At 43.6% G+C, this 24,306-nt stretch overlaps 1 protein-coding gene across 3 annotated transcripts in view; it reads right to left on the reverse strand.

The window, feature by feature from the left end:
• The window catches only part of LOC139410658 (EGF-like repeat and discoidin I-like domain-containing protein 3), a 210,803-nt gene that overhangs the window by 16,202 nt on the left and 170,295 nt on the right, over positions 1 to 24,306 (reverse strand). For all 3 annotated transcript variants that reach the window (XM_071156025.1, XM_071156023.1, XM_071156024.1), the window contains one exon: positions 4,277 to 4,432. In XM_071156025.1, the coding sequence (XP_071012126.1) occupies positions 4,277 to 4,432 (156 nt within the window). The remainder of the gene's footprint in view (positions 1 to 4,276; positions 4,433 to 24,306) is intronic.

The raw sequence follows: 24,306 nt of genomic DNA on the forward strand, positions 1-24,306 counted from the left end.
AGTAGACCTGGGTTCAAATACATGAGTATTTAGTTATTTGTAATTGAGATACTTATGTACAGTGTATTTTCATACTTTCTAATAATATGACCCGAATCAACTACTTCTATTGTAAGTATTTCCTAATAATTTCCTACAAATAGCCTACTATTTAAAACATGTTTTTCATATATATTTTTTTTCAAAATGAATTATTTCAAATACCAAACAGACCTTTGTTGAAATGCATGGGAATGTTTAAATATTTAATTTAAAAATATACTTGAGTATTTTCAAATACACGGCAACACTTTCCAGGTGTATTTCCAAATACATTCCAATATTCAGCTACTTGCATTTTAAAATAATAAAATATCAAAATACTAGACCAATTAAAATATATTTGGAAGTACAGTAAATAGAAATTGAAAATCTAGAAGTTCACTGACTGGGTCCAATCTTTATAACGCACAAGTCTCTTGGTATAGTACAATAAACAAAGTCAATTATTTGTATACTTTCTCAAAAACATTTCGTTAAAAAGGCAAACATTTAAAGTAAAGCAATGCATCTCCCTGCCAAGATGAGGGGAGTTGGAAGAAAAGGCCAGATGTTTGGGTCTAGTTATTTGACTTGGTTCATACTGAGCACGTCCTGAATCTCTAGACTTCTGCAGCCTCTCGGAGAAGGCACACCATGTTCCAAACCTCCTCAAACAAAGACATCCATTCATGTGTCCTCACATGCACTCACTGGCAGTCTATGGTGGACTTCTATGCTACAGAGTGAGATTTTTTTTCTCTCCCTCTGCAATGACTGCTTACTGCTTTCGCTCTAATCTAATGGCCAATGGTTGTGTACCGAATAGTCCATCTCCTTCCGTTCTGCGGCACACCTTTGGTTTGACCCAGGAGCAGGCCTTTTCCCCAGCATTGATTTTACTGCCTGAGCCAGTCAAGGGCGTACATTACTGGACGAGCCTGGGGGGACTCAGGGGGTTGACCACTGACCATACTTCATTATTCAAAACTGCTGCAGAGGCGAAGAGTGCAGGTCTCCTAGGCCTAGCAAACTCCAGCTCTTATGTAGCTTGTGGCTAGCTCGGGTGACGCAAGGCAATCTCAGCTCAGCCTTGCCTTCATTGGTTCCGCTCAATCAAATTCACATCCGCAAGCCAACCACTTCTTCAAGCGACGAGGCAATATAGACCGAATCACAGCTAATCTTGACCCTTCACCGCATGTTTCAGATGTGGTGGTGTACAGAGCATTGCCAAAGGGGGAGGAAACGAGAGCTATTAGTGGTTCATCTTAAACTATGATTGTATTTACGCCATCTAACATGCTGTTACCCTCTGACCTGAGGGGAATTGGCAGGTCCACTGACTAATTAACCCTTTGGCACCTAAGTGGAACACCATTACACATGAATCAATTATTTCTGTGCTTGATTTCCCCCATCAACGTACTCTGCAAATATTGGCAAATAGGAATCCGCAGTGAGATCGGTGGGCTGCTGCGAAGATGGTGCTATCACTGAATGTGTACATTTTTTTGAGTGCAAATGTGAGGATTTGCATGTTGACAAGTCTGCTTGTGTTAAATCAATGTGTGAGTGTGTCAGTGTTTCCATGTGTCAGTGTATAAATGGAAGTGTGTGTTCCTGTGTGAATAAGAATTTGATAGATAGACAGATAGATAGCGACGGAATGTATGGTTTATAAATACATGCAACATCTAAGTTAGTGACAGCCAGTAGTGTCTGTGGCCATGTCCCTGGTAGTGTCTGCGGCCATGTCCCTGGTAGTGTCTGTGGCCATGTCCCTGGTAGTGTCTGCGGCCATGTCCCTGGTAGTGTCTGCGGCCATGTCCCTGGTAGTGTCTGTGGCCATGTCCCTGGTAGTGTCTGTGGCCATGTCCCTGGTAGTGTCTGCGGCCATGTCCCTGGTAGTGTCTGCGGCCATGTCCCTGGTAGTGTCTGCGGCCATGTCCCTGGTAGTGTCTGCGGCCATGTCCCTGGTAGTGTCTGCGGCCATGTCCCTGGTAGTGTCTGCGGCCATGTCCCTGGTAGTGTCTGCGGCCATGTCCCTGGTAGTGTCTGCGGCCATGTCCCTGGTAGTGTCTGCGGCCATGTCCCTGGTAGTGTCTGCGGCCATGTCCCTGGTAGTGTCTGCTGCCATGTCCCTGGTAGTGTCTGCGGCCATGTCCCTGGTAGTGTCTGCGGCCATGTTCCTGGTAGTGTCTGCGGCCATGTCCCTGGTAGTGTCTGTGGCCATGTCCCTGGTAGTGTCTGTGGCCATGTCCCTGGTAGTGTCTGCGGTCATGTTCCTGGTAATGTCTGCGGCCATGTCCCTGGTAGTGTCTGTGGCTATGTCCCTGGTAGTGTCTGTTTCCAAGGGTATCTGTATGCTGACCGAGGCCTCTCCTCTTGGTCTCTGCCACACTGAGGCTCAGGAGGGGAGAGACTTGAAGAGAATATTTACAAGGCTCAGCCACTCTGCCCAACCAGACCTCCACCCAGACAGAGACACACACACACAAACGTTCGCACACTCTCCGTATTGCACACACACATGCATGAATGTGCACATACAAACACACACTCAGATTCTCTCTCAAACAGTCATGCATGAATCCATAGACACACACGCAGGGCTCTTAGCCTGACCAACCTCTCCTAGCCTGTGGCGTAACAGGAAACGCCTCTGGAGTCCGGCAGCCTAATGCGTCCTCTAGCATTAAATGCCTGAAACACCTTGAAAAGTAATATATCTGAAAAGCTCATCACAGCTCTGTCCTGGGTCACACTGATTAACAGCCCTCCAGGCCTTGCTCACAAATATGCTCCAAAACACGTGTCACTCATTCTACGGAGCGCCGAGGGTCTGCGGGTTTTCGAATTAAGGTCACTAATTAGGATGTTTTGATAGGATATTTTGTTGTGGCTTGCATAGTTCATTAATAGTCATTTCATATGTAGCATATGAATGTGCCATTATGTAGTATCGCTGTATTCTTAGTCTACGCTTATCGTTACAAATTAGGAACTATAGATTTCAAAACAAAAGGTTACTAGGATCCTGCCATTGTCTCCTTTACCTCTTCTCTCTCGGTCCTGCCAGGTTTGACAAACGTTTGAAAGTCTTCCAGTGCTCAAAATTGAGATTGGTTGAAAACGCGGTGGCCTGCATCCAAAGATCATCCTGGGCATTGAAATTATAAACTCCTCAAGCGAGGCATTCAATCAGCGGATGGAGAAGTATTGTCAGGCATGGGCCGCTAAACTGACCATTTATTGGCACATGAGGGCATACAGTAAATTGATGTGTGCCCTTTGGAGGGTGATATGTGACATAACAAGTTACCATTATATATCTGTTTTAGAACCCTTATCTTCGCCATTCTCCCGTTATGAAAGCCTGCTTCAGGAAACAACATTTGACTGTATAAAACAGCTAATTTGATCACTTGTCATTATGCTCATTTGGTGAATTTATGCTTCTGGGAAAATGTAGTTCACTATATTCTGTTAAACAGAGACTGGAAGCTGCCAGTGTGTTTTACAGGATTTAATAAATTAAGAGATCTCTGTGTGTGTGTTTAGGTGTGTTTCCTCCCAGGTTAGCTCTACTCTGACCATCGTAAGTGCGTAAGCAACAGCACCATGAAGTCCTTATCTTTAAACAACACACCGAGAGTAGCAAAGTAAACAGGCCTCATCTAAAACAACAGCCCTAGTAGTGTTGCTGCTCTCCTGATAGCAGGGAGCCTGCCACAGCCTCCTTCCCTTCCGCTGGCTGGCGTGGGTGATTGGAACGAACACGTGTCCTCTATTGAAGGACCGCAAACACATTTTCGGGCAGTGTACCTACCAGGACTGCTAGACAACATGCCCTTATCTGATCCAGGAGACGAGACAGCGGCAGAGAGGCCCCAGCAAGCTGTGCTGGAGCCCGAGATAAGAAGATGCAATGCTAACACAGAGATGAGACAGGGACAGATCTGGACAACTACAGGCTGCACAACACATTTCTCCATTCATTCTGCTTCTCCCATTCATTTACTATTTCATTCAATGGGGTGCTATTCTTGTTTTCATAATGGACATTTTTATTTGGATGCATTTGGGATATTACTGCTGAATGTTGAAATATTGTTTGGCTTTTATAACTACTAATACTTCTGCTTGAGTTCTGGTAGACACTGTTCCTTCCATTACTCAGGGAATGCAGTGTTTGTGTTCCATGTATTTTCTAATGGAGCAGTTTGGTTATCTTCATGGAGTGTGGATGGCTCACCTTGTCCTTCTTCTGTTTTTCATCTTGATATAGGAGCCACCTCTCTCCATCGTTGCTGTAGGCCACCTTGTAGGAGCCGACGAATTGGACATGGCCAAAGTCCTTGGCCCCCTGGGTGATGATGCCGGTGATTTTAGTAGGCAGGAGCATGTCAACCTGAGAGACAGAGAGGGAGATAAAGAATGGGGTGGGTGGGGTGGAGGGGAGAGAGAAATAAACTTAGTCACCTCTCTGACTCAGCTAAACGAAAGTGTCAGTGATGCTGAATTTTCTCCATCCAGTCCGTCAGCATCTTTTCTCTTCTTATCTCCAGAGACGATTTATAAAGACATTGTACATTTGGTTGCAAGAAGTAACCTTCAATTATTCACAGCATATTGAACAACAAGGCCTCTCCTCAGCAGAGCAGAAATCGCCGGCCATTGCAGCTTCTGAGAGCCGGGCAGCATCATACGGGTCAATGTTTTAACACACTCTCATTTGTAGCCTACATCAAAGGGCTTGGTAGTAAACAGTGTAGCTGTTACATCATTTACTTTTAAGGTTCAATTATTCCTCATTATTTAGAGCTAACACAACAGTCCATGTTACTGGCTGTTGTGTTAGGCCTGGACTTTAACACGCAATAACAACCATGTTCAGAATGTACCATAACTATCTGTTTTACTATCACCAAGCCCATGCAGGATTTCATGCAATTACCACCAATTAAGTCAATGGTTTGTCTGGGTTAGCATCTCTATATTTATTATGCGTTGATTATGCTCAATGACTAATGTATGTGAATTCACAATGCCAAAAACAATACATTGTTTGAATCGAAAGTGGAAGAACCTGCGAGCAAGGCACACTGAATGTAAGATGGGTATCCCTGGAGTATAGAACTGTGCATTGAGGGAAAATGTATCTATAGTATCTGAGCAAAATTATGGACTTATAGGTGTTTTCACTTTATCTTTCATAATTTAGCCTCAATCAACATAGCCTTGCATCTGAGGAAATGAACAAACAAATGTGTGCATGTTGAGTCCCTAATCATACCAGGTTGCATCCCACAGAGGAACCAGGGAGAAAAACAGGTAATGTTCGGGTCATACATTTTGCATTCTGTCAACGATAAGATCCTTTAAATCTCTTTCACATGACAATAAAAATACCACCTTAATGCGTGGCTTAAGGATCAAATAAATTGCCTGACATTGCACTCTCAGGTAATGTCTTAGAGCTCAACATAGTAACCATGGGTGACAGTTTAAAAGAGGAACCGTAAATAGTTTTAGACCACAAATGATCCAGAAGTCCAGGGCGGCAGAAAGTCTAGCGGTTAAAAGCTTTGGGCCAGTAACTGAAAGTTGGCTGGTTCGATTCCCAAGTTGACTAGGTGAAAAATCTGTTGATATGCACTTTAGCAAGGCACTTAACCGTAGTTGCGCTGGATAAGAGTGTCTGCTAAAAAAAACAAAAAAACATTTGCTGACCACTATCATCAAACTCTCTGCAGTTGCATGGCCAAACTGTGGTGGCAAAGTATCAAGACCTAATGTCTATAACATCATGACCGTAACTGTCTTTTCAGATCCATGGACAACAAGTCCCATGAACGTGCTGGAGAGAGGACAGGCTGAGTTACTAATAAAACATATTGGCAGAGAGAGAATGGCGGTCAAAAAGGAGAGAGGGGAAGTACGATTCAGAGAGCTGGATTTCCTAAACTGAATTTACAACATGCAGCAGGAGCCCATAGATTATCCCGATTAGTCTGGTCAGAGTGAGTATGTGATAGTGTGGCTTCTCTCTCATGTTTTCAAGACCCTTGCATGACTCTACGTTACTGTACATCATTCCAGACATTATATTATTATGCATTGCAATACAATTTTACATGAACCTTTTTGTCATTTAGCAGACATTTTTTATCCAGAGTGACTTACAGGAGCATTTAGGATTCATTTAGGCTGTAGATTCTTCACCTAGTCGACTCCGGGATTCAAACCAATACCATTTCGGGTACTGGACCAGCTACCTGCCGCCCAATACAACATATCACAATGCATTACACACACAAACATGCCTCACTATGGCGCGTGTTGCACATGAGCTCACATCTCCACAACACCTGTCATGAAGCCCAGATATTGCTTCAGATCATGCCTTCAGTCCTGTTCAACCCTCTCAGCTCCTGACAGACTTCGGGGTGAATCCCCAGGGAGTCATAGAAGTTTTCACTACAGACACCCTGTTGGATGAGCAGGCAGGCAGGCTCAGGCCTGCTCTGTGACTTTTAAGGAGGAAAAGCCATGGCTTGCTGTCAATCTTTCTGTGCTCTTATAAAACAGAGTTACGTGATATGGAGTAGGCAGCCAGCTCTTGGGGTCCTGAAAACAACATAAAACGGGTTCGCTCTCTGCGGTAGTACGTCAGTTGCACAGTTATGGTCCTAATTTAAGTCCTGGTACAAGGGCACTTTACCTTGATATCATGTAGGAGATTATACACATGGGCTTACAGTGCCTTGCGAAAGTATTCGGCCCCCTTGAACTTTGCGACCTTTTGCCACATTTCAGGCTTCAAACATAAAGATATAAAACTGTATTTTTTTGTGAAGAATCAACAACAAGTGGGACACAATCATGAAGTGGAACGACATTTATTGGATATTTCAAACTTTTTTAACAAATCAAAAACTGAAAAATTGGGCGTGCAAAATTATTCAGCCCCCTTAGGTTAATACTTTGTAGCGTCACCTTTTGCTGCGATTACAGCTGTAAGTCGCTTGGGGTATGTCTCTATCAGTTTTGCACATCGAGAGACTGAAATTTTTTCCCATTCCTCCTTGCAAAACAGCTCGAGCTCAGTGAGGTTGGATGGAGAGAATTTGTGAACAGCAGTTTTCAGTTCTTTCCACAGATTCTCGATTGGATTTAGGTCTGGACTTTGACTTGGCCATTCTAACACCTGGATATGTTTATTTTTGAACCATTCCATTGTAGATTTTGCTTTATGTTTTGGATCATTGTCTTGTTGGAAGACAAATCTCCGTCCCAGTCTCAGGTCTTTTGCAGACTCCATCAGGTTTTCTTCCAGAATGGTCCTGTATTTGGCTCCATCCATCTTCCCATCAATTTTAACCATCTTCCCTGTCCCTGCTGAAGAAAAGCAGGCCCAAACCATGATGCTGCCACCACCATGTTTGACAGTGGGGATGGTGTGTTCAGCTGTGTTGCTTTTACGCCAAACATAACGTTTTGCATTGTTGCCAAAAAGTTCAATTTTGGTTTCATCTGACCAGAGCACCTTCTTCCACATGTTTGGTGTGTCTCCCAGGTGGCTTGTGGCAAACTTTAAACACCACTTTTTATGGATATCTTTAAGAAATGGCTTTCTTCTTGCCACTCTTCCATAAAGGCCAGATTTGTGCAATATACGACTGATTGTTGTCCTATGGACAGAGTCTCCCACCTCAGCTGTAGATCTCTGCAGTTCATCCAGAGTGATCATGGGCCTCTTGGCTGCATCTCTGATCAGTCTTCTCCTTGTATGAGCTGAAAGTTTAGAGGGATGGCCAGGTCTTGGTAGATTTGCAGTGGTCTGATACTCCTTCCATTTCAATCTTATCGCTTGCACAGTGCTCCTTGGGATGTTTAAAGCTTGGGAAATCTTTTTGTATCCAAATCCGGCTTTAAACTTCTTCACAACAGTATCTCGGACCTGCCTGGTGTGTTCCTTGTTCTTCATGATGCTTTCTGCGCTTTTAACGGACCTGTGAGACTATCACAGTGCAGGTGCATTTATACGGAGACTTGATTACACACAGGTGGATTGTATTTATCATCATTAGTCATTTAGGTCAACATTGGATCATTCAGAGATCCTCACTGAACTTCTGGAGAGAGTTTGCTGCACTGAAAGTAAAGGGGCTGAATAATTTTGCACGCCCAATTTTTCAGTTTTTGATTTGTTAAAAAAGTTTGAAATATCCAATAAATGTCGTTCCACTTCATGATTGTGTCCCACTTGTTGTTGATTCTTCACAAAAAAATACAGTTTTATATCTTTATGTTTGAAGCCTGAAATGTGGCAAAAGGTCGCAAAGTTCAAGGGGGCCGAATACTTTCGCAAGGCACTGTAAATCGTTTGCTATGAATACACTATTCATGAGATACCTCCTTCAAAACCAGAATTGAAAGACCCTTCGTCCTCTTTGTTTAACGAAATGTTCATGTCTGTTTCTGAGGGGGGGGGGGGGGGGGGGGGGGGGGGGGGGGGGGGGGGCTACAGTATGTTCTTATGGTGCATATAAATATGTTTATGGTAACCTCTCTTTTATAATTACAATAATTGCAAAGCTGCTCATTGAGAAAAGGAGTGACACGTCACATTGTAATGCTTGATTACCCTCCAAGCAGAGCACAGCGCAGAGGTAATCTCATTCTGGCCAACCAGTCGAGTCTGCCACCAAAACAAAGGCACGCTTGAAGGGGAACCTGTAATTGCTGTCACAGGTAGCGGTCAAAAAATACGACCGCCTCTGGCGCAGCCAGCTCCCAACACTTTGATGGCCCAAACCGAATTAAAGGGTGAGATAAGCTTGTTAGAGCCAGGCAACCCCCCAACCTTCCCCCAGCACACTTAACCCTGGCACACCGGGGGCTTTTGAAGTCTTTGCAGCAACCTCTGCATGGTTGTGGTGGAGAAAGACACACAAAAAACAATACCAGCATTCCTTTCTTTCTCTGTCTCTGTCTCCTTCTCCTCGGGGGAGTAGAAGACGACACAAGAGTCCCACCCCCCCAACCCCTGTTGTCCATTTCCACCCGTTTCCCCCAACTGCGGAAAACATTTGCGTATTCACAAAATGTATTTTGGAGAATTAATTAGCACTGCCCCTGCAACACCTGGGGGTGCTAGAATTTGTGTCATGGTGCTAAGAGGCGACATATGCATGTGTTTCTCACAGACAAAGAGAGAGAGAGAGAGAGAGAGAGAGAGAGAGAGAGTAAGGGAAGAGAGAGAAACTCCCTCGTCTGCTCATTAAGATGAAAGTCGACGTGTAATCCCCATGTCCATATTTGAAGTGGTGGTGTTGTCTGAGGGCTGACTGCTGTAGAGGAACACAGTTATCCCCTCTGCTGCTCCATACCATACATCTATAGCAGCAGACAGCAGCTAGCTCCCCCTCAAGCTGTGCTGATTTAATTGTGTGTGTTGAAGACTCATTTAATCTACACTGCTCATATAACCTGACCCAATTTCTATCCTGCGGGGAAGTGTGCATGTGCTTGTGTGTGTGCCTGGGTTTGTGAGTGTGTGTGGAGTGTACACAGTGCATAGGACAGAAGCCAGGTTAGTATACTGTAAGTACAGTTCGTGCAGGGATGTGGACTGGACAGGATGATATCATGGCCCATCAACCCCAAACCGGGGCCGCCATCGTTAAAGCTTAAAGCAGAGGTGTTAGAGGAATAGGCCAATTCCTATGGTTTTCCCTAGCGTGACATCTGTGCTCAGAAAACTAGATAGGAGTTTCTCTTCCTGTATCTTAGCAAGGGGCCCTGTATTTGAATAAAACACCATAGTATCGAGACATGCAAGTATAATGCTGTTGAGTTTCTTTTTATGAAGGGAGAAATGTGTGTGAGTTTCTATATGTCAACTGTTTGAGTCAACACAGATCCCGACCTGTGAATCCCCTAGCAACCCACAAAACAGGCTCCAAGCATGTTCTAGAACACCACCTCAATGGATTTAACAGGCCAAACTCGCTCTGGGAAAGCCTGTTGAAGAGGTGGTCGTGTCGAGGCTTAAGCCTGATGACCTTATAATCACAGTCTTGGCTCCAACTCCAGGCAACACTCAGGCCAGTCCAACTGGGAGACACCACATGGGAAAATAAGAGTGAAACACCTAACACACACACACACACAGACACACACACACACACACACACACTCACACACACACACACACACACACACACACACACACACACACACACACACACACACACACACACACACACACACACACACACACACACACACACACACACACAGACACACAGACACACAGACACACACACAATCCCAACTCCCAACCCCTTCAATGACTACCGTTTCCACTTGAGGCAGCGGGATGTCAAATCACATAAGGCCTCCGCTGAGCACTGACATGGCAAAAGGCGGGTTCTGTCAAGTAAGAGGTGTGTACACCTCTGTTGCCTCGGGGCCTAACTCACAGTGGAGATACTAAAGGCTCAGTACTGGCTGTATTGGCGTGAGACCAGCCCCTGCTGGGATGAGCTAAGTGCAAGACATGCAAAGTTCAACACAGAACTTCCTGCTCGCTCTGACAAATCGACCTGTGTGCACTGCTTTTAACAGTGCCACATGTCGCCTCACCCTCCTAGAGCAAAGGTTCAGTGACAGTTGTGCCGCATACCAAATTCACTTTAGGAAAAAAGTGTCAAGTGCTATGTGGAGAAAATTGTGGAGAAATATTGGTGACAGCTTCCCAATATTGGTCAAAAATGAGCTAATAAAAGTGTGCATCTTCAAGCCAGAGTGGTAGTTTTAAGCCTTCCAGTAAACTGTAAATTGAAGGACACTACAAAGCAGTCAATGTTCGAGCCAATTATTTTCTCATGTCCTTGGTATTAGTATGCATCACACTTCCTTTGTCCCTCCCTCCTTTCCTCACCTCACTCTGTTTCCTTTGCCAAACTTAGCACAAACACCTGTCAAATACTCTTGCCACCCTAGGTATAGACTGTTCTCTCTGCTCCCGCACGGCAAGGGGTAGCAGAGCACCACGTCTGGAACCAACAAGACCCTGAACAGCTTCTGCCCCCAAGCCATAAGACTGCTACAAAAGACTGTTAAATATCAAATGGCAACCCGGACTACCTGTATTGACCTTTTTTTTGCACTAACTCTCTTGTACTGACTCTACACACACTGGATTCTACCCACACACTCACACATGCTTACACTGACACATCAACACAACATATACAAGACATGCACACACATGTGTACTGACACCACATACACAAACACACAATCTCACACACATACACTTTCCCACTCACCACATATGCTGCTACTGTCTATTTATTATCCTGTTGCCTAGTCTCTTTACCCCTACCTATATGTTCTTAGCTACCTATATTACCTCGTACCACTGCACCTCGACTCCCTACTGGTACTCCCTGTATATAGCCATGTTATTACCTCGTACCACTGCACCTCGACTCCCTACTGGTACTCCCTGTATATAGCCATGTTATTACCTCGTACCACTGCACCTCGACTCCCTACTGGTACTCTCTGTATATAGCCATGTTATTACCTCGTACCCCTGCACCTCGACTCCCTACTGGTACTCCCTGTATATAGCCATGTTATTACCTCGTACCACTGCACCTCGACTCCCTACTGGTACTCCCTGTATATAGCCATGTTATTACCTCGTACCACTGCACCTCGACTCCCTACTGGTACTCCCTGTATATAGCCATGTTATTACCTCGTACCCCTGCACATCGACTCGGTACTGGTACTCCCTGTATATAGCCATGTTATTACCTCGTACCCCTGCACCTCGACTCCCTACTGGTACTCCCTTTATATAGCCATGTTATTACCTCGTACCACTGCACCTCGACTCCCTACTGGTACTCCCTGTATATAGCCATGTTATTACCTCGTACCCCTGCACCTCGACTCCCTACTGGTACTCCCTGTATATAGCCATGTTATTACCTCGTAGCCCTGCACCTCGACTCCCTACTGGTACTCCCTGTATATAGCCATGGTATTACCTCGTACCCCTGCACATCGACTCCCTACTGGTACTCCCTGTATATAGCCATGTTATTACCTCGTACCCCTGCACCTCGACTCCCTACTGGTACTCCCTTTATATAGCCATGTTATTACCTCGTACCACTGCACCTCGACTCCCTACTGGTACTCCCTGTATATAGCCATGGTATTACCTCGTACCCCTGCACATCGACTCCCTACTGGTACTCCCTGTATATAGCCATGTTATTACCTCGTACCACTGCACCTCGACTCCCTACTGGTACTCCCTTTATATAGCCATGTTATTACCTCGTACCACTGCACCTCGACTCCCTACTGGTACTCCCTTTATATAGCCATGGTATTACCTCGTACCACTGCACCTCGACTCCCTACTGGTACTCCCTTTATATAGCCATGTTATTACCTCGTACCCCTGCACCTCGACTCCCTACTGGTACTCCCTGTATATAGCCATGTTATTACCTCGTACCCCTGCACATCGACTCCCTACTGGTACTCCCTGTATATAGCCATGTCATTACCTCGTACCCCTGCACATCGACTCGGTACTGGTACTCCCTGTATATAGCCATGTTATTACCTCGTACCCCTGCACATCGACTCCCTACTGGTACTCCCTGTATATAGCCATGGTATTACCTCGTACCACTGCACCTCGACTCCCTACTGGTACTCCCTGTATATAGCCATGGTATTACCTCGTACCACTGCACCTCGACTCCCTACTGGTACTCCCTGTATATAGCCATGGTATTACCTCGTACCCCTGCACCTCGACTCCCTACTGGTACTCCCTGTATATAGCCATGTTATTACCTCGTACCACTGCACCTCGACTCCCTACTGGTACTCCCTTTATATAGCCATGTTATTACCTCGTACCCCTACACATCAACTCGGTACTGGTACTCCCTGTATATAGCCATGTTATTACCTCGTACCCCTGCACATCGACTCGGTACTGGTACTCCCTGTATATAGCCATGTTATTACCTCGTACCACTGCACCTCGACTCCCTACTGGTACTCCCTGTATATAGCCATGTTATTACCTCGTACCCCTGCACATCGACTCGGTACTGGTACTCCCTGTATATAGCCATGTTATTACCTCGTACCACTGCACCTCGACTCCCTACTGGTACTCCCTTTATATAGCCATGTTATTTTTACTCTGTATTGTTATTCATTATTCACTGTGTATTTATTCCTTGTCACTATTTATATTTTTTTTATTCGTATCTTTATCATTACCTCCGCATTGTTGGAAAATGACTCGTAAGTAAGCGTTTCACTATTAAATAAAATTTGATTTTATCTGATGTGAAAAAACGTTATACCAAAACATGCAGGTGTAAAACTGTTGAGTGCCTTTGAGGAGAGACTACTGTGATCAGAGTGAATTTGACACAGCACACACAGTTGAAAAGACTTGACAGCTTTTCATTTAGTGGGAGCCTTTTTTCCCCATACATCATTAAAACCAGCGGGCCCAAGCTAAGTGCTTGAGAAGAAGATTTAAGCATAAATTCACCTGGGTGACAAAAGACAAAGACAGAATGGATTATAAAAACACAATTAAGGCGGGGGATCAATTTCCAAAAGAAAAGATGGATCAAATCCAGTTATTAAAAGGTAAACATTCTACATCCTTCTGGAAAATAAATCCCATGTTTCTAGGGATGGGCTAGAGATAGACTCTAGTTCCCTCTAGTGTTGCACCCTTTCTTAAAATGGACAGCTCCAGATCAATCAAATTATCATCGTGTGTGACTGACAAGATGCTACATCTACAAGGTGCTCCATCTACTTGTGAATATTCAATAAGAAGCTCTGATAGAAAAGCAATGAGATAAGCAAGTCTGGTCTTGGAGTGGGAGATTGGCTTTGATATATGTTGAAACAGCCAGATAGACATGTAGAATGCATAGGAGGCAATCTGGGCAGCACTGATTTGAGTCGAGGTGCCTTCAATCCTTACGTACCTACAGATCCCTGAGATTAAGACTCTCTCTCTCTCTGCTGGAAACTCATGAATCAATCATCCAAAGATAAAAAATAAAATAAATAAATAAATAAAATAAAAACATCCAGCATCAGTTGAGGAGAAAAGAGACAGGGGGATGAGGCCGACGTATGCTAGAAGATAAGAAGAGAGAAGATAATGAAAGGTGAGGTGTAGCATTATCCAGGCTCAAAGGAGGGCTGTTCGTTTAAAGATGTGATGGCCGGGGGACACTAAAAAGCACCCAACTGAATCCGGGAAGCAGATGGATCTAGCGTCCCCACAGTAACTTCATTTGGAGGCTAATTGAATAAGCGCGCTAGCTGCGTGGAAATTGAATAAAATGGAGCTAAGTAAGGGCCATATTGGACTGGATTGAAATTAGGCTCCGCCAATAATGCTTTCATTAAATTAGTATCAGATGTGTTTTTCAAATTAGTTTAAGTTACTTCTAAGATATTCCTGGAATCATGAATTCACATTTGATGTTCTAATGATTACAAGAGACAATGACGTTTGGCGTTACCAAAGATTCCTGAGCAACAGCTCTTAAATGTTTTTCTCTATTTTTCTCTACAGGCCCCCTGGAGATGAGTATGATGAGTGTACCGACCACGAGTCTCATTGTTAGTCTCATCCCGTACTCTGCCCTGGTGGACCAGTCCACACACCTGCACCTAGAAATATATGCAAGCGCACGCACGCACAGATACACGCACACACACATACACACACACATGATACAGGCTCCATATTTCATATTTGCCACCTTCATCGAATATCACAGCTGTGGCTAAATGGTTGTGTGCTTCTCTCTGATTGCATTGGGAACCACCTGGAGATTTTGTATCTGTAACACTCTTTCTTCAATTAGTTCAGCAAGGCAACTTGGCCGCAGGTGCTGTTCCTATTGATTCCCTTATGCGTGTGGAGTAATAGGACAAATAATGATAAAATGCCAGGTAGCACCGAGAATAAAGAATGCATTTAAACTGATTAGAATTTTGAACGCTCATGGATCCTCAGTCTGCGCAGACAAAATGCCATCATGAATACTTTGGACTAGATCAATATGGAAGGCTGGCAATAGCAATAGTTAGGCTGCAGGGGACTCTGCTGACTGCCTGAGAATACATGACCAGATGCCTCCAGTGGTCCCACAGGGGGCCTATCCTGAAGGACACCGAGGACAGAACACCCTTCAACACTCCCAATTACTTGTTGCATTCCACTTTTTCACCATGCATGTCATTTAATCAAAACACCAGTGTCTTCTTTCTCCCAGACAATCAAAATCCCTCTATCACACAGCTTTTGACTGCTTTGGAGAGAGACATGCTTCAACTCTGAGCTGTGTTCTGCATAAACACTCAAGACAAGATGTGAGTTTCAACCGGGAGGCATTAGAACAGTTCTCCAGTGTAGATGGAAATAAACAGCCAGCTAATTTTATTGATTAAAGAGATTGAGTTTGTGGTCAGAGCAGTATTGCACCAATTTCATTAGGGAAGCAGTGCCTTGCAGAAGCCAAGTAATCATAATACCATAATAATACTTTCATTGCCGGAAATACATGTGAAGAGGAACAGAGCAGGTATCTATCAAGTATTACTTCTAATTAACATCCCTGTTTTCTTATACCTAGGGTTTGTCAGTGTCCCTGACGTGTTAGGGAGCGTTGCAGCTTGCTTCATTCGCACTTTTCCTGTGACACTTAGAAGTTGTCATAATGATTCATTCTCAGGTTCATGAATTTAAAAAGAGTAAGTCTACTGTAAATAATATCTGCAAAAGGTTAAGGGTCTATTCAGAATGACAAAGAGGAAGCAGAAAAATAGGAAGTAGACTTCAATTGTATAAAATTCCATAATTATAAAGGATATGAGAACTTACTAACTTTGGCTAGTGTTCCTCCCTTTACTTTCATGTTTGAAATACATGCCAGGCAACTTTAGCTCATTCAGTTCACTTGGAAAGCATTGATACCCTTCCCTTTTCCCACATTTTGTTACGTTACAGCCTAATTCGAAAGTGTATAAAATATTTTTTTGCCCCATCAATCTACACACAAAACCCCATAATGACAAAGCAAAAAACAGGATTGAGTCGGGGGACAGATCTGTGGAAGGGTACACAAAAATGTCTGCAGCATTGAAGGTCCCTAACAACATAGTGGTTTCCATCATTCTTAAATAGAATAAATATGGAACCACCAAGACTCTTCCTAGAGCTGGCCGCCTTTGCCAAACTGAGCAATCGGGGGAGAAGGGCCTTGGTCAGGGAGGTTACCAAGAACCCGATGGTCACTCTGACCAAGCTCCAAGCTTCGTCTCCGTAGATAGGAGAACCTTCCAGAAGGACAACCATCTCTGCAGCACTCCACCAATCAGGGCTTTATTGCAGAGTGGCCAGACGGAAGCCACTCCTCAGTAAAAGGCACATGATGGCCCGCTTGGAGTTTGCCAAAAGGCACCTACAGACTCTCAGACCATGAGAAACAAGATTCTCTGGTCTGATGAAACCAAGATTGAACTCTTTGGACTGAATGCCAAGTGACCCGTCTGGAGGAAACCTGGCACCATCCCTATGGTGAAGCATGGTGGTGGCAGCATCATGCTGTGGGGATGTTTTTCAGTGGCAGGAACTGGGAGACTAATAAGGATTGAGGGCAAGGTGAACAGAGTACAAAGAGATCCTTGATGAAAACCTGCTCCAGAGCACTTAGGACCTCAGACTGGGGCGAAGGTTCACCTTCCAACAGGACAACAACCATAAGCACACAGCCAAGACAACACAAAAGTGGCTTTGGGACAAGTCTCTGAATGTCCTTGATTGGCCCTGTCTGAGCCCGGACTTGATCCCGATCTAACATCTCTGGAAAGACCTGAAAAAAGCTGTTCAGCGACGCTCCCCATCCAATCTGACAGAGCTTGAGAGGATCTGCAGAGAAGAATGGGAGAAACTCCCCAAATACAGGTGTGCCAAGCTTGTAGCGTCACACTCAAGAAGAATCTAGGCTGTAATCGCTGCCAAAGGTGCCTTCAACAAAGTACTGAGTCAAGGGTCTGAATACATATGCATACGTGATATTAAAAACACATTTTCTTTGTCATTACGGGGTATTGTGTGTAGATTGATTTTAGAATAAGGCTGTAATGTAACAGAATGTGGAAAAAGACAAGTGGTTTGAATACTTCCCGAACACACTGTATTTGCTGCCAAAAAATATGCAGTCATATTATAAATAGCCTGCAGCTTCTAAACTCAATTTCTCTGCCTAAACGAATCCAATTCAATTTATATCACCTGCCATACATATTATGAGCAGAGCAATAATGAAGATTACAGCACTGTTTTCATTGCAACATGACTTAGTCATTATAACCCCGCAATTAACTCTGCTGTTCTTTTTCTTCAGTCTGTTTAAAGTTGGAGTCCGTAGCGGTGAAACAGCCACATCCGTTTGCCATATTACAACAACAAAGACGTTACTTCAAACAAAGAACACTGTTTTATTTCCCTCTGACATCATTGCACATCATTACACGCACGATAGAACAGGAAAGAATTTGTAACATTTGTTTTACCACAACACTGGTGCTCCTCTTCTCTGTGTAGCCCTTTGCTGCAGTCAAATGGCCTCATGGCCTATAATGTTGTATGGCCTATAATGTATAATATATATTAACATTGGAAATGATGGATTGGATTGGATTGGGATTGGAAATGATGCAGAATATTACATTGATGGTAGCTACAATCTATACGCATTATTAAAGCTGATGTACCCTCTATTCATTATTTAAAAAACCTGACGAAAATCCGGTGTTTCTAAGGTCATATGGTTTTGTTATATTTCAGTATTCTGTGATGTACAGTATATAAAGTGTATATAAAGTGTAATGGGATGAACACTTAACGTTTTAAGCCCACAACCATGTGTGTGAGGTGCATACTTTTGTTTCTAAGTAGATTTGTTTAAGAATACCTAGAAAGACTATGTGACCCTGATTTAGCCCACTGCAGAAAAAGGTTAATAAACAAAATGAAAACAGTAATGATGAATGCCATCAGATACAATAGGGTTTCACCAGCTACGCTGCTGAACCCCTAAATACGCCTGGGGCGCCCAGTGGCGCTGTTTCCCTTTATGTGGATCTCAGCTTTAAGGGATTTACTGCAAATGATAGGCATTTAGAGACATGCCTACTGTATGCTTTCACCCACATTACGTTTTATAAGCAGAGCAATCAGAAACACTCCTCTCAACGCATCATTCTGAGCAGTAATGGAGAATCCATCCATCATCCAATCAATTCCTTGTTTTAAAGCTGTTTATTATCCATTTCTGCTCCAATTTCCTACTGAATCGGATTCCATTGTGCTCCGACAATTACGACACGGTGGCTGGCCTTTGGTCCCTAACCCCATTACGACACACATTACTCTATCAGGAACACAGTCCAACCTGCCAGATGAGCAAGTAACCAGCAGGGTAATAACCAGCAGGACAGTAACCAGCAGGGCAGTAACCAGCAGGCCAGTAACCATCAGGACAGTAACCATCAGGGCAGTAACCAGCAGGCCAGTAACCATCAGGACAGTAACCAGCAGGCCAGTAACCAGCAGGCCAAAAACCAGCAGGCCAGTAACCATCAGGACAGTAACCAGCAGGCCAGTAACCAGCAGGCCAGTAACCATCAGAACAGTAACCAGCAGGCCAGTAACCAGCAGGCCAGCAACCAGCAGTCCAGTAACCATCAGGGCAGTAACCATCAGGGCAGTAACCATCAGGGCAGTAACCAGCAGGCCAGTAACCATCAGGGCAGTAACCATCAGGGCAGTAACCATCAGGGCAGTAACCATCAGGCCAGTAACCAGCAGGCCAGTAACCATCAGGGCAGTAACCATCAGGCCAGTAACCAGCAGGCCAGTAACCATCAGGGCAGTAACCAGCAGGGCAGTAACCAGCAGGGCAGTAACCAGCAGGGTAATAACCAGCAGGGCAGTAACCAGCAGGCCAGTAACAGCAGGCCAGTAACCAGCAGGGCAGTAACCAGCAGGGTTATAACCAGCAGGGCAGTAACCAGCAGGCCAGTAACCAGCAGGGCAGTAACCAGCAGGCCAGTAACCAGCAGGCCAGTAACCAGCAGGGCAGTAACCAGCAGGGTAATAACCAGCAGGACAGTAACCAGCAGGCCAGTAACCAGCAGGGCAGTAACCAGCAGGCCAGTAACCAGCAGGGCAGTAACCATCAGGGCAGTAACCAGCAGGACAGTAACCAGCAGGGCAGTAACCAGCAGGGCAGTAACCATCAGGACAGTAACCATCAGGACAGTAACCAGCAGGGCAGTAACCAGCAGGGCAGTAACCAGCAGACCAGTAACCATCAGGACAGTAACCAGCAGGGCAGTAACCAGCAGTCCAGTAACCAGCAGGCCAGTAACCATCAGGGCAGTAACCAGCAGGCCAGTAACCAGCAGGGCAGTAACCAGCAGTCCAGTAACCAGCAGGCCAGTAACCATCAGGGCAGTAACCAGCAGGGCAGTAACCAGCAGGGCAGTTGTACAGCTATGGCTGTAGTTACTGCATTACACTCTTAGAAAAAAGGGTTCCAAAAGGGTTCTCTGGCTGTCCCCATAGGAAAACCCCTTTGGGTTCCATGTAGAACCCTATATGGAAAGGGTTCTACATGGAACTCAAAAGGGTTCTACCTGTAACCAAAAAGGGTTATTCAAAGGGTTTTCCTATGAGGACAGTTGAAAAACCCTTTTAGGTTGTATTGTAGTGTAGCGACTCACTGATAATTGGCAGTGCGCTGCATTTAATATTATCAGAGACCAGTTACACACATGCCCAACTGGTTCTCTCTCAAAGTTTCCATGCAGACGTCCCCCCACCCCCTTCCTCTCCCTACTCCCCATCATCAGAGCTGGGTATAATTATCAGGGTGCCACAGACAATCACCACACATATTTATCACTGTACTGGAGATAATTAGCTGTGAAAATGAAGTGGCCAAGGGATGACAAACGAGCAGGCGAAATGGGATTTATTTTATAGCTTGTTCATAACCTTTGCAGGTTATTGAGAGCAGAATAAATGGATACATCCCAACTGAAGTAGCATGACGACCCAGACATTGTGCAGGTGGTTCTGCCCGATTACTGGGTGACAAATGTCCTTGTAGCAGTCTGGTAAAGTGTTTTGTATTGCCAGTTGATTAACTCATAAACAACTCAAAGCAGTACAGCAATGTTACAAGACAGGCCGTGTTTTGTTCTTAAATATTGTAAAGTAACAAAACCTTTAAACTCCAACAAATGGAAGAGAAATTCTTGTCTGTATGACGCGAGCTCCACAGAAGAAAGATAGTGGAATGAGCCCTAGCATCAATCAGTCCTGTCTTATAGCGGAGTGGCTTGGCAGTACCACCCTCTTTATAAATGAATGATATGTACCCATTGATTCTTGAAGAATATAACTTATAAATGCCTCATGAGCTTAGTTTAGCTATTGCATCCCATCAGAACCCAAAGCTTTGTTTTACTCCAATGTTTATAAACAAAGTGAATGTAATACTGCACAGCCTAAAAACATGGTTAAAATTAGAATTTTGATGTCATGGATGGTCAGTCCTTGCATTCATAGAATACCTCAGCTTTTTACCGAAACAAGGGTGAGGAGGATGCTTTTTTATTGTTTCAACTGCTGATTGCTGCTTTAACATGCTAGCCCAGTGCCTACATTCACCCCAACACGGTTTCGAATAAATACTTTTTTCTACATATTCCAGTCGGCCAGTGCACAGCAGTAATGCCACGTGGAAGTATGGCTGAGAAGTTAACATCATATCTCCACAACATGAACCAAGGCGGTAACTCCCTCTCACAGGACTCTCTGGGACATCCAAAGGGGGCTTGTATTGCATTTAATCCTCCTTGCAGAGCAAAAAGACGACACTGAACCACCAGAGCAGTGCTCACAGGCTGTATTTCATCTCTCTGCCGGTGCCACAGGGACATGTAAGCTTATAAGAAAGGCTGGATAGAGAGACTTAAACCTGGTCTACTGAGGTGAAAGCAATTTGTTTACGGTCCTTTGGTTCCTCACTTACAGTGGTGAGGTGCTGCTTCCTATTAGAAGTACTATTTTATACAGGAAAACAATAATGTTGGAAAGGGTGAGCTTATTTTGAAATGAATAAATAGTCTGTTATGAGGTCCCAACAACTACTGGAATACCACATTTGAATTCCAGTTTGTCTTCATAGGGGAATACGCAAGAAATTGAGAATACAGTAGATACAGTGACATCAGAAGAGTATTCACACCCCTTGACTTTTTCCACATTTTGTGGTGTTACAGGCTGAATTTAAAATGGATTACATTTATATTGTGTCACTAGCCTGAACATAATTCCACATAATGTCAAAGTGGATTTATGTTTTTTTAAATGTTTACTAATTAATGAAAAATCAATAATAGTGCTTAACATTTTTTTTTATGACTACCTCATCTCTGTACCCAACACACACACTTATCTGTAAAGTCCCTCAGTTAAGCAGTGATTTCAAAAACAGATTCAACCACAAAGTTTTCCAATGCCTCACAAAGAAGGGCATCTATTGGTAGATGGGTAAAAACATGTAAGCAGACATTGAATATCCGTTTGAGCATGGTGAATTTACTAATTACACTTTGGATGGTGTATCTATACACCCAGTCACTACAAAACACTACGAAACAGAAGTCCTTCCTAACTCAGTTGCCGGAGAGGAAAGAAACCGCTCAGGGATTTCACCAATGGTGACTTTAAAACAATTGGATGGATCAACAACATTGTAGCTACTCCACAATAACCTAAATTACAGAGTGAAAAGAAGGAAGCCTGTACAGAATATAAATATTCCAAAACATGTCACCTGTTTGCAATAAGGCACAACAGTAAAACTGCAAAAAATGTGGCAAAGAAATTAACTTTATGTCCTGAACACGAAGCGTTATGAATACGAACCATCATGTTATGAGTAATCTTGTCATCGGCAAGGACTAGGGAGTTTTTGAGGATAAAAATAAACAGAATAGAGCTAAGCACAGGCAAAATCCTAGAGGAAAACCGGGTTCAGTCTGCTTTCCAACATACACTGGGAAACAAATGTACCTTTCAGCAGGACAATAGCCTTAAACACGAGGAGAAATATACACTGGAGTTGCTTACCAAGACGTCATTGAATGTTCCACAGTGGCCTAGTTACAGTTTTGACTTAAATTGGATTGAATATCTATGGCAAGAACTAACTTGACAGAGCCTGAAAAATGTTAATAATGAGCAAATATTGTACAATCCATCTGTGCAAAGCTCTTAGACACGTATCCAGAAAGACTCACAACTGTAATCGCTGCAAAAGTAGATTCTAACATGTATTGACACGCGGGTGTGAATACCTATGTAAATTAGACATTTTTGTATTTATTTTTCAATCAATTTGGAAACATTTAAAAAAATATGTTTTCACTTTGTCATTATGGAGTATTTTGTGTATGGGTGAGAGAAAAACACATATTTAACACATGTTTACTCATGTTGTAACAACAAAATGTGGAATATGTCAAGGGGCGTGAATACTTTCTGAAGGCACTGTATAAATGTGCGTATGTTTGTGCAGGCGTGCGTGTTTGCGTGCGTACATGCGTGTGTGTGTTAGTGTTGCACGGTACACCGTCTCCCCTGTCTCACGTCTCTCCCAGTCAAGATCATCTTTGCTTGAGCCCCGAACTGACTTGTGAATAACATCATGGGTCTTAAAGAGACAATGCACAGTTTTATAAAATAAGCGATTGGTTATTCTATGCATGATCAGTACCATAATATAAGACCCAAATGCAAGGTAAACAGATAGTTTTTCATCTGTAGCCTCATGAAAACAAGCTCAATATCTCAATGCACGTACACACTCCTACTGAATATGCATTCACCTGTATTGTGAATAGGTCTAGGTTACTGTACATCTTGATTTACCCAGTTTACCAATAGAGATAAATTATTACAATTGTAGTGTTATGTAGTTAGACTGGTACAAACCAAAGTGAAATTGATTGTATTGTTATATAATTGATTCATTAATGCATACATTCAAATACCTACATTTTCAAATGCAATGATATTGAGCTAGAAAGATCTGTCTGGATCAAATGACTTTCTGTGACTTTGTCTAATACGCCTTGTTTTTTGCCGTGGTATGGTTTGTTATTGTTTTGGTATAAGTATTGTGATAGTATCGCGTATCGTGATACTAAACTTGAAGTCAAAATTCTGGTATCGTGACAAAACTAGTCTGTGTGTGTGTGTGTGTGTGTGTGTGTGTGTGTGTGCATGCTTGCTAAAGGGTATTTTAAAAGAGAGGGGGGTGAGGGGTCTGACTGAGAAATAATGCATAACAGGTCCATCTGCACTGGACACCTGACAGTGAGAAAGAACTAAAGGGGAAATTCCAGGAAAGTTTCACACAGTGTTGAGTCATAGTTAAAAACACACACCCTCTATTATGGAAACGGCAGGGGAGGAATGCCTGTAGAATGCATGTCTTCATGAAGTGCTCTGGACCTACAAAATGAGGTTTTAGAACAAACATCAGAACTATGACACCACCGCATGATCAGCGTTTGATAATCTCACATTGCAGTGGTGGCTTGTCTATGCAAAACACGATTAACTAGGGCCTGGCTTGTTTATCATAGTCTACACAGACATCTGTTAGTCTTACACTGATGTCGCTTAGGTCAAAAGCTTAAACATAACGGTGTTCTAATATTTTCTGTGTTTGTGTTGCCATAGCAGAATCTCCCTGTGTCTTATGGATTTGAGTGATGGCAATGTTTAACTTCCTGTGGATATGAGAGTAGTGCATTCCCACAGTTTCAAGCATTCTGCTCAGTCACTTCATAACAATAATGATTACAACACTTGTCTCACCACTGGGCTCCTTAGTACGCTGCATGACCGGTTAAAGTATGGAGAGAAGCAGTGGAAAGCAGTGCTGGGGTACGGAGAGGAGGGAGTTTTGTTAGACAAACGGGATGATATTATGTTATGGGATGCTGTTCTTGGGTTGCTACAGTACACTACTACAGTGTCTCTGCTCACCAAACTATCTGTATGGGTGACTAGGAAAATGATGCTTTTATAACCTTTCA

Source organism: Oncorhynchus clarkii, chromosome 6 (assembly GCF_045791955.1).
Source record: "Oncorhynchus clarkii lewisi isolate Uvic-CL-2024 chromosome 6, UVic_Ocla_1.0, whole genome shotgun sequence".
NCBI lineage: Eukaryota > Metazoa > Chordata > Actinopteri > Salmoniformes > Salmonidae > Oncorhynchus > Oncorhynchus clarkii.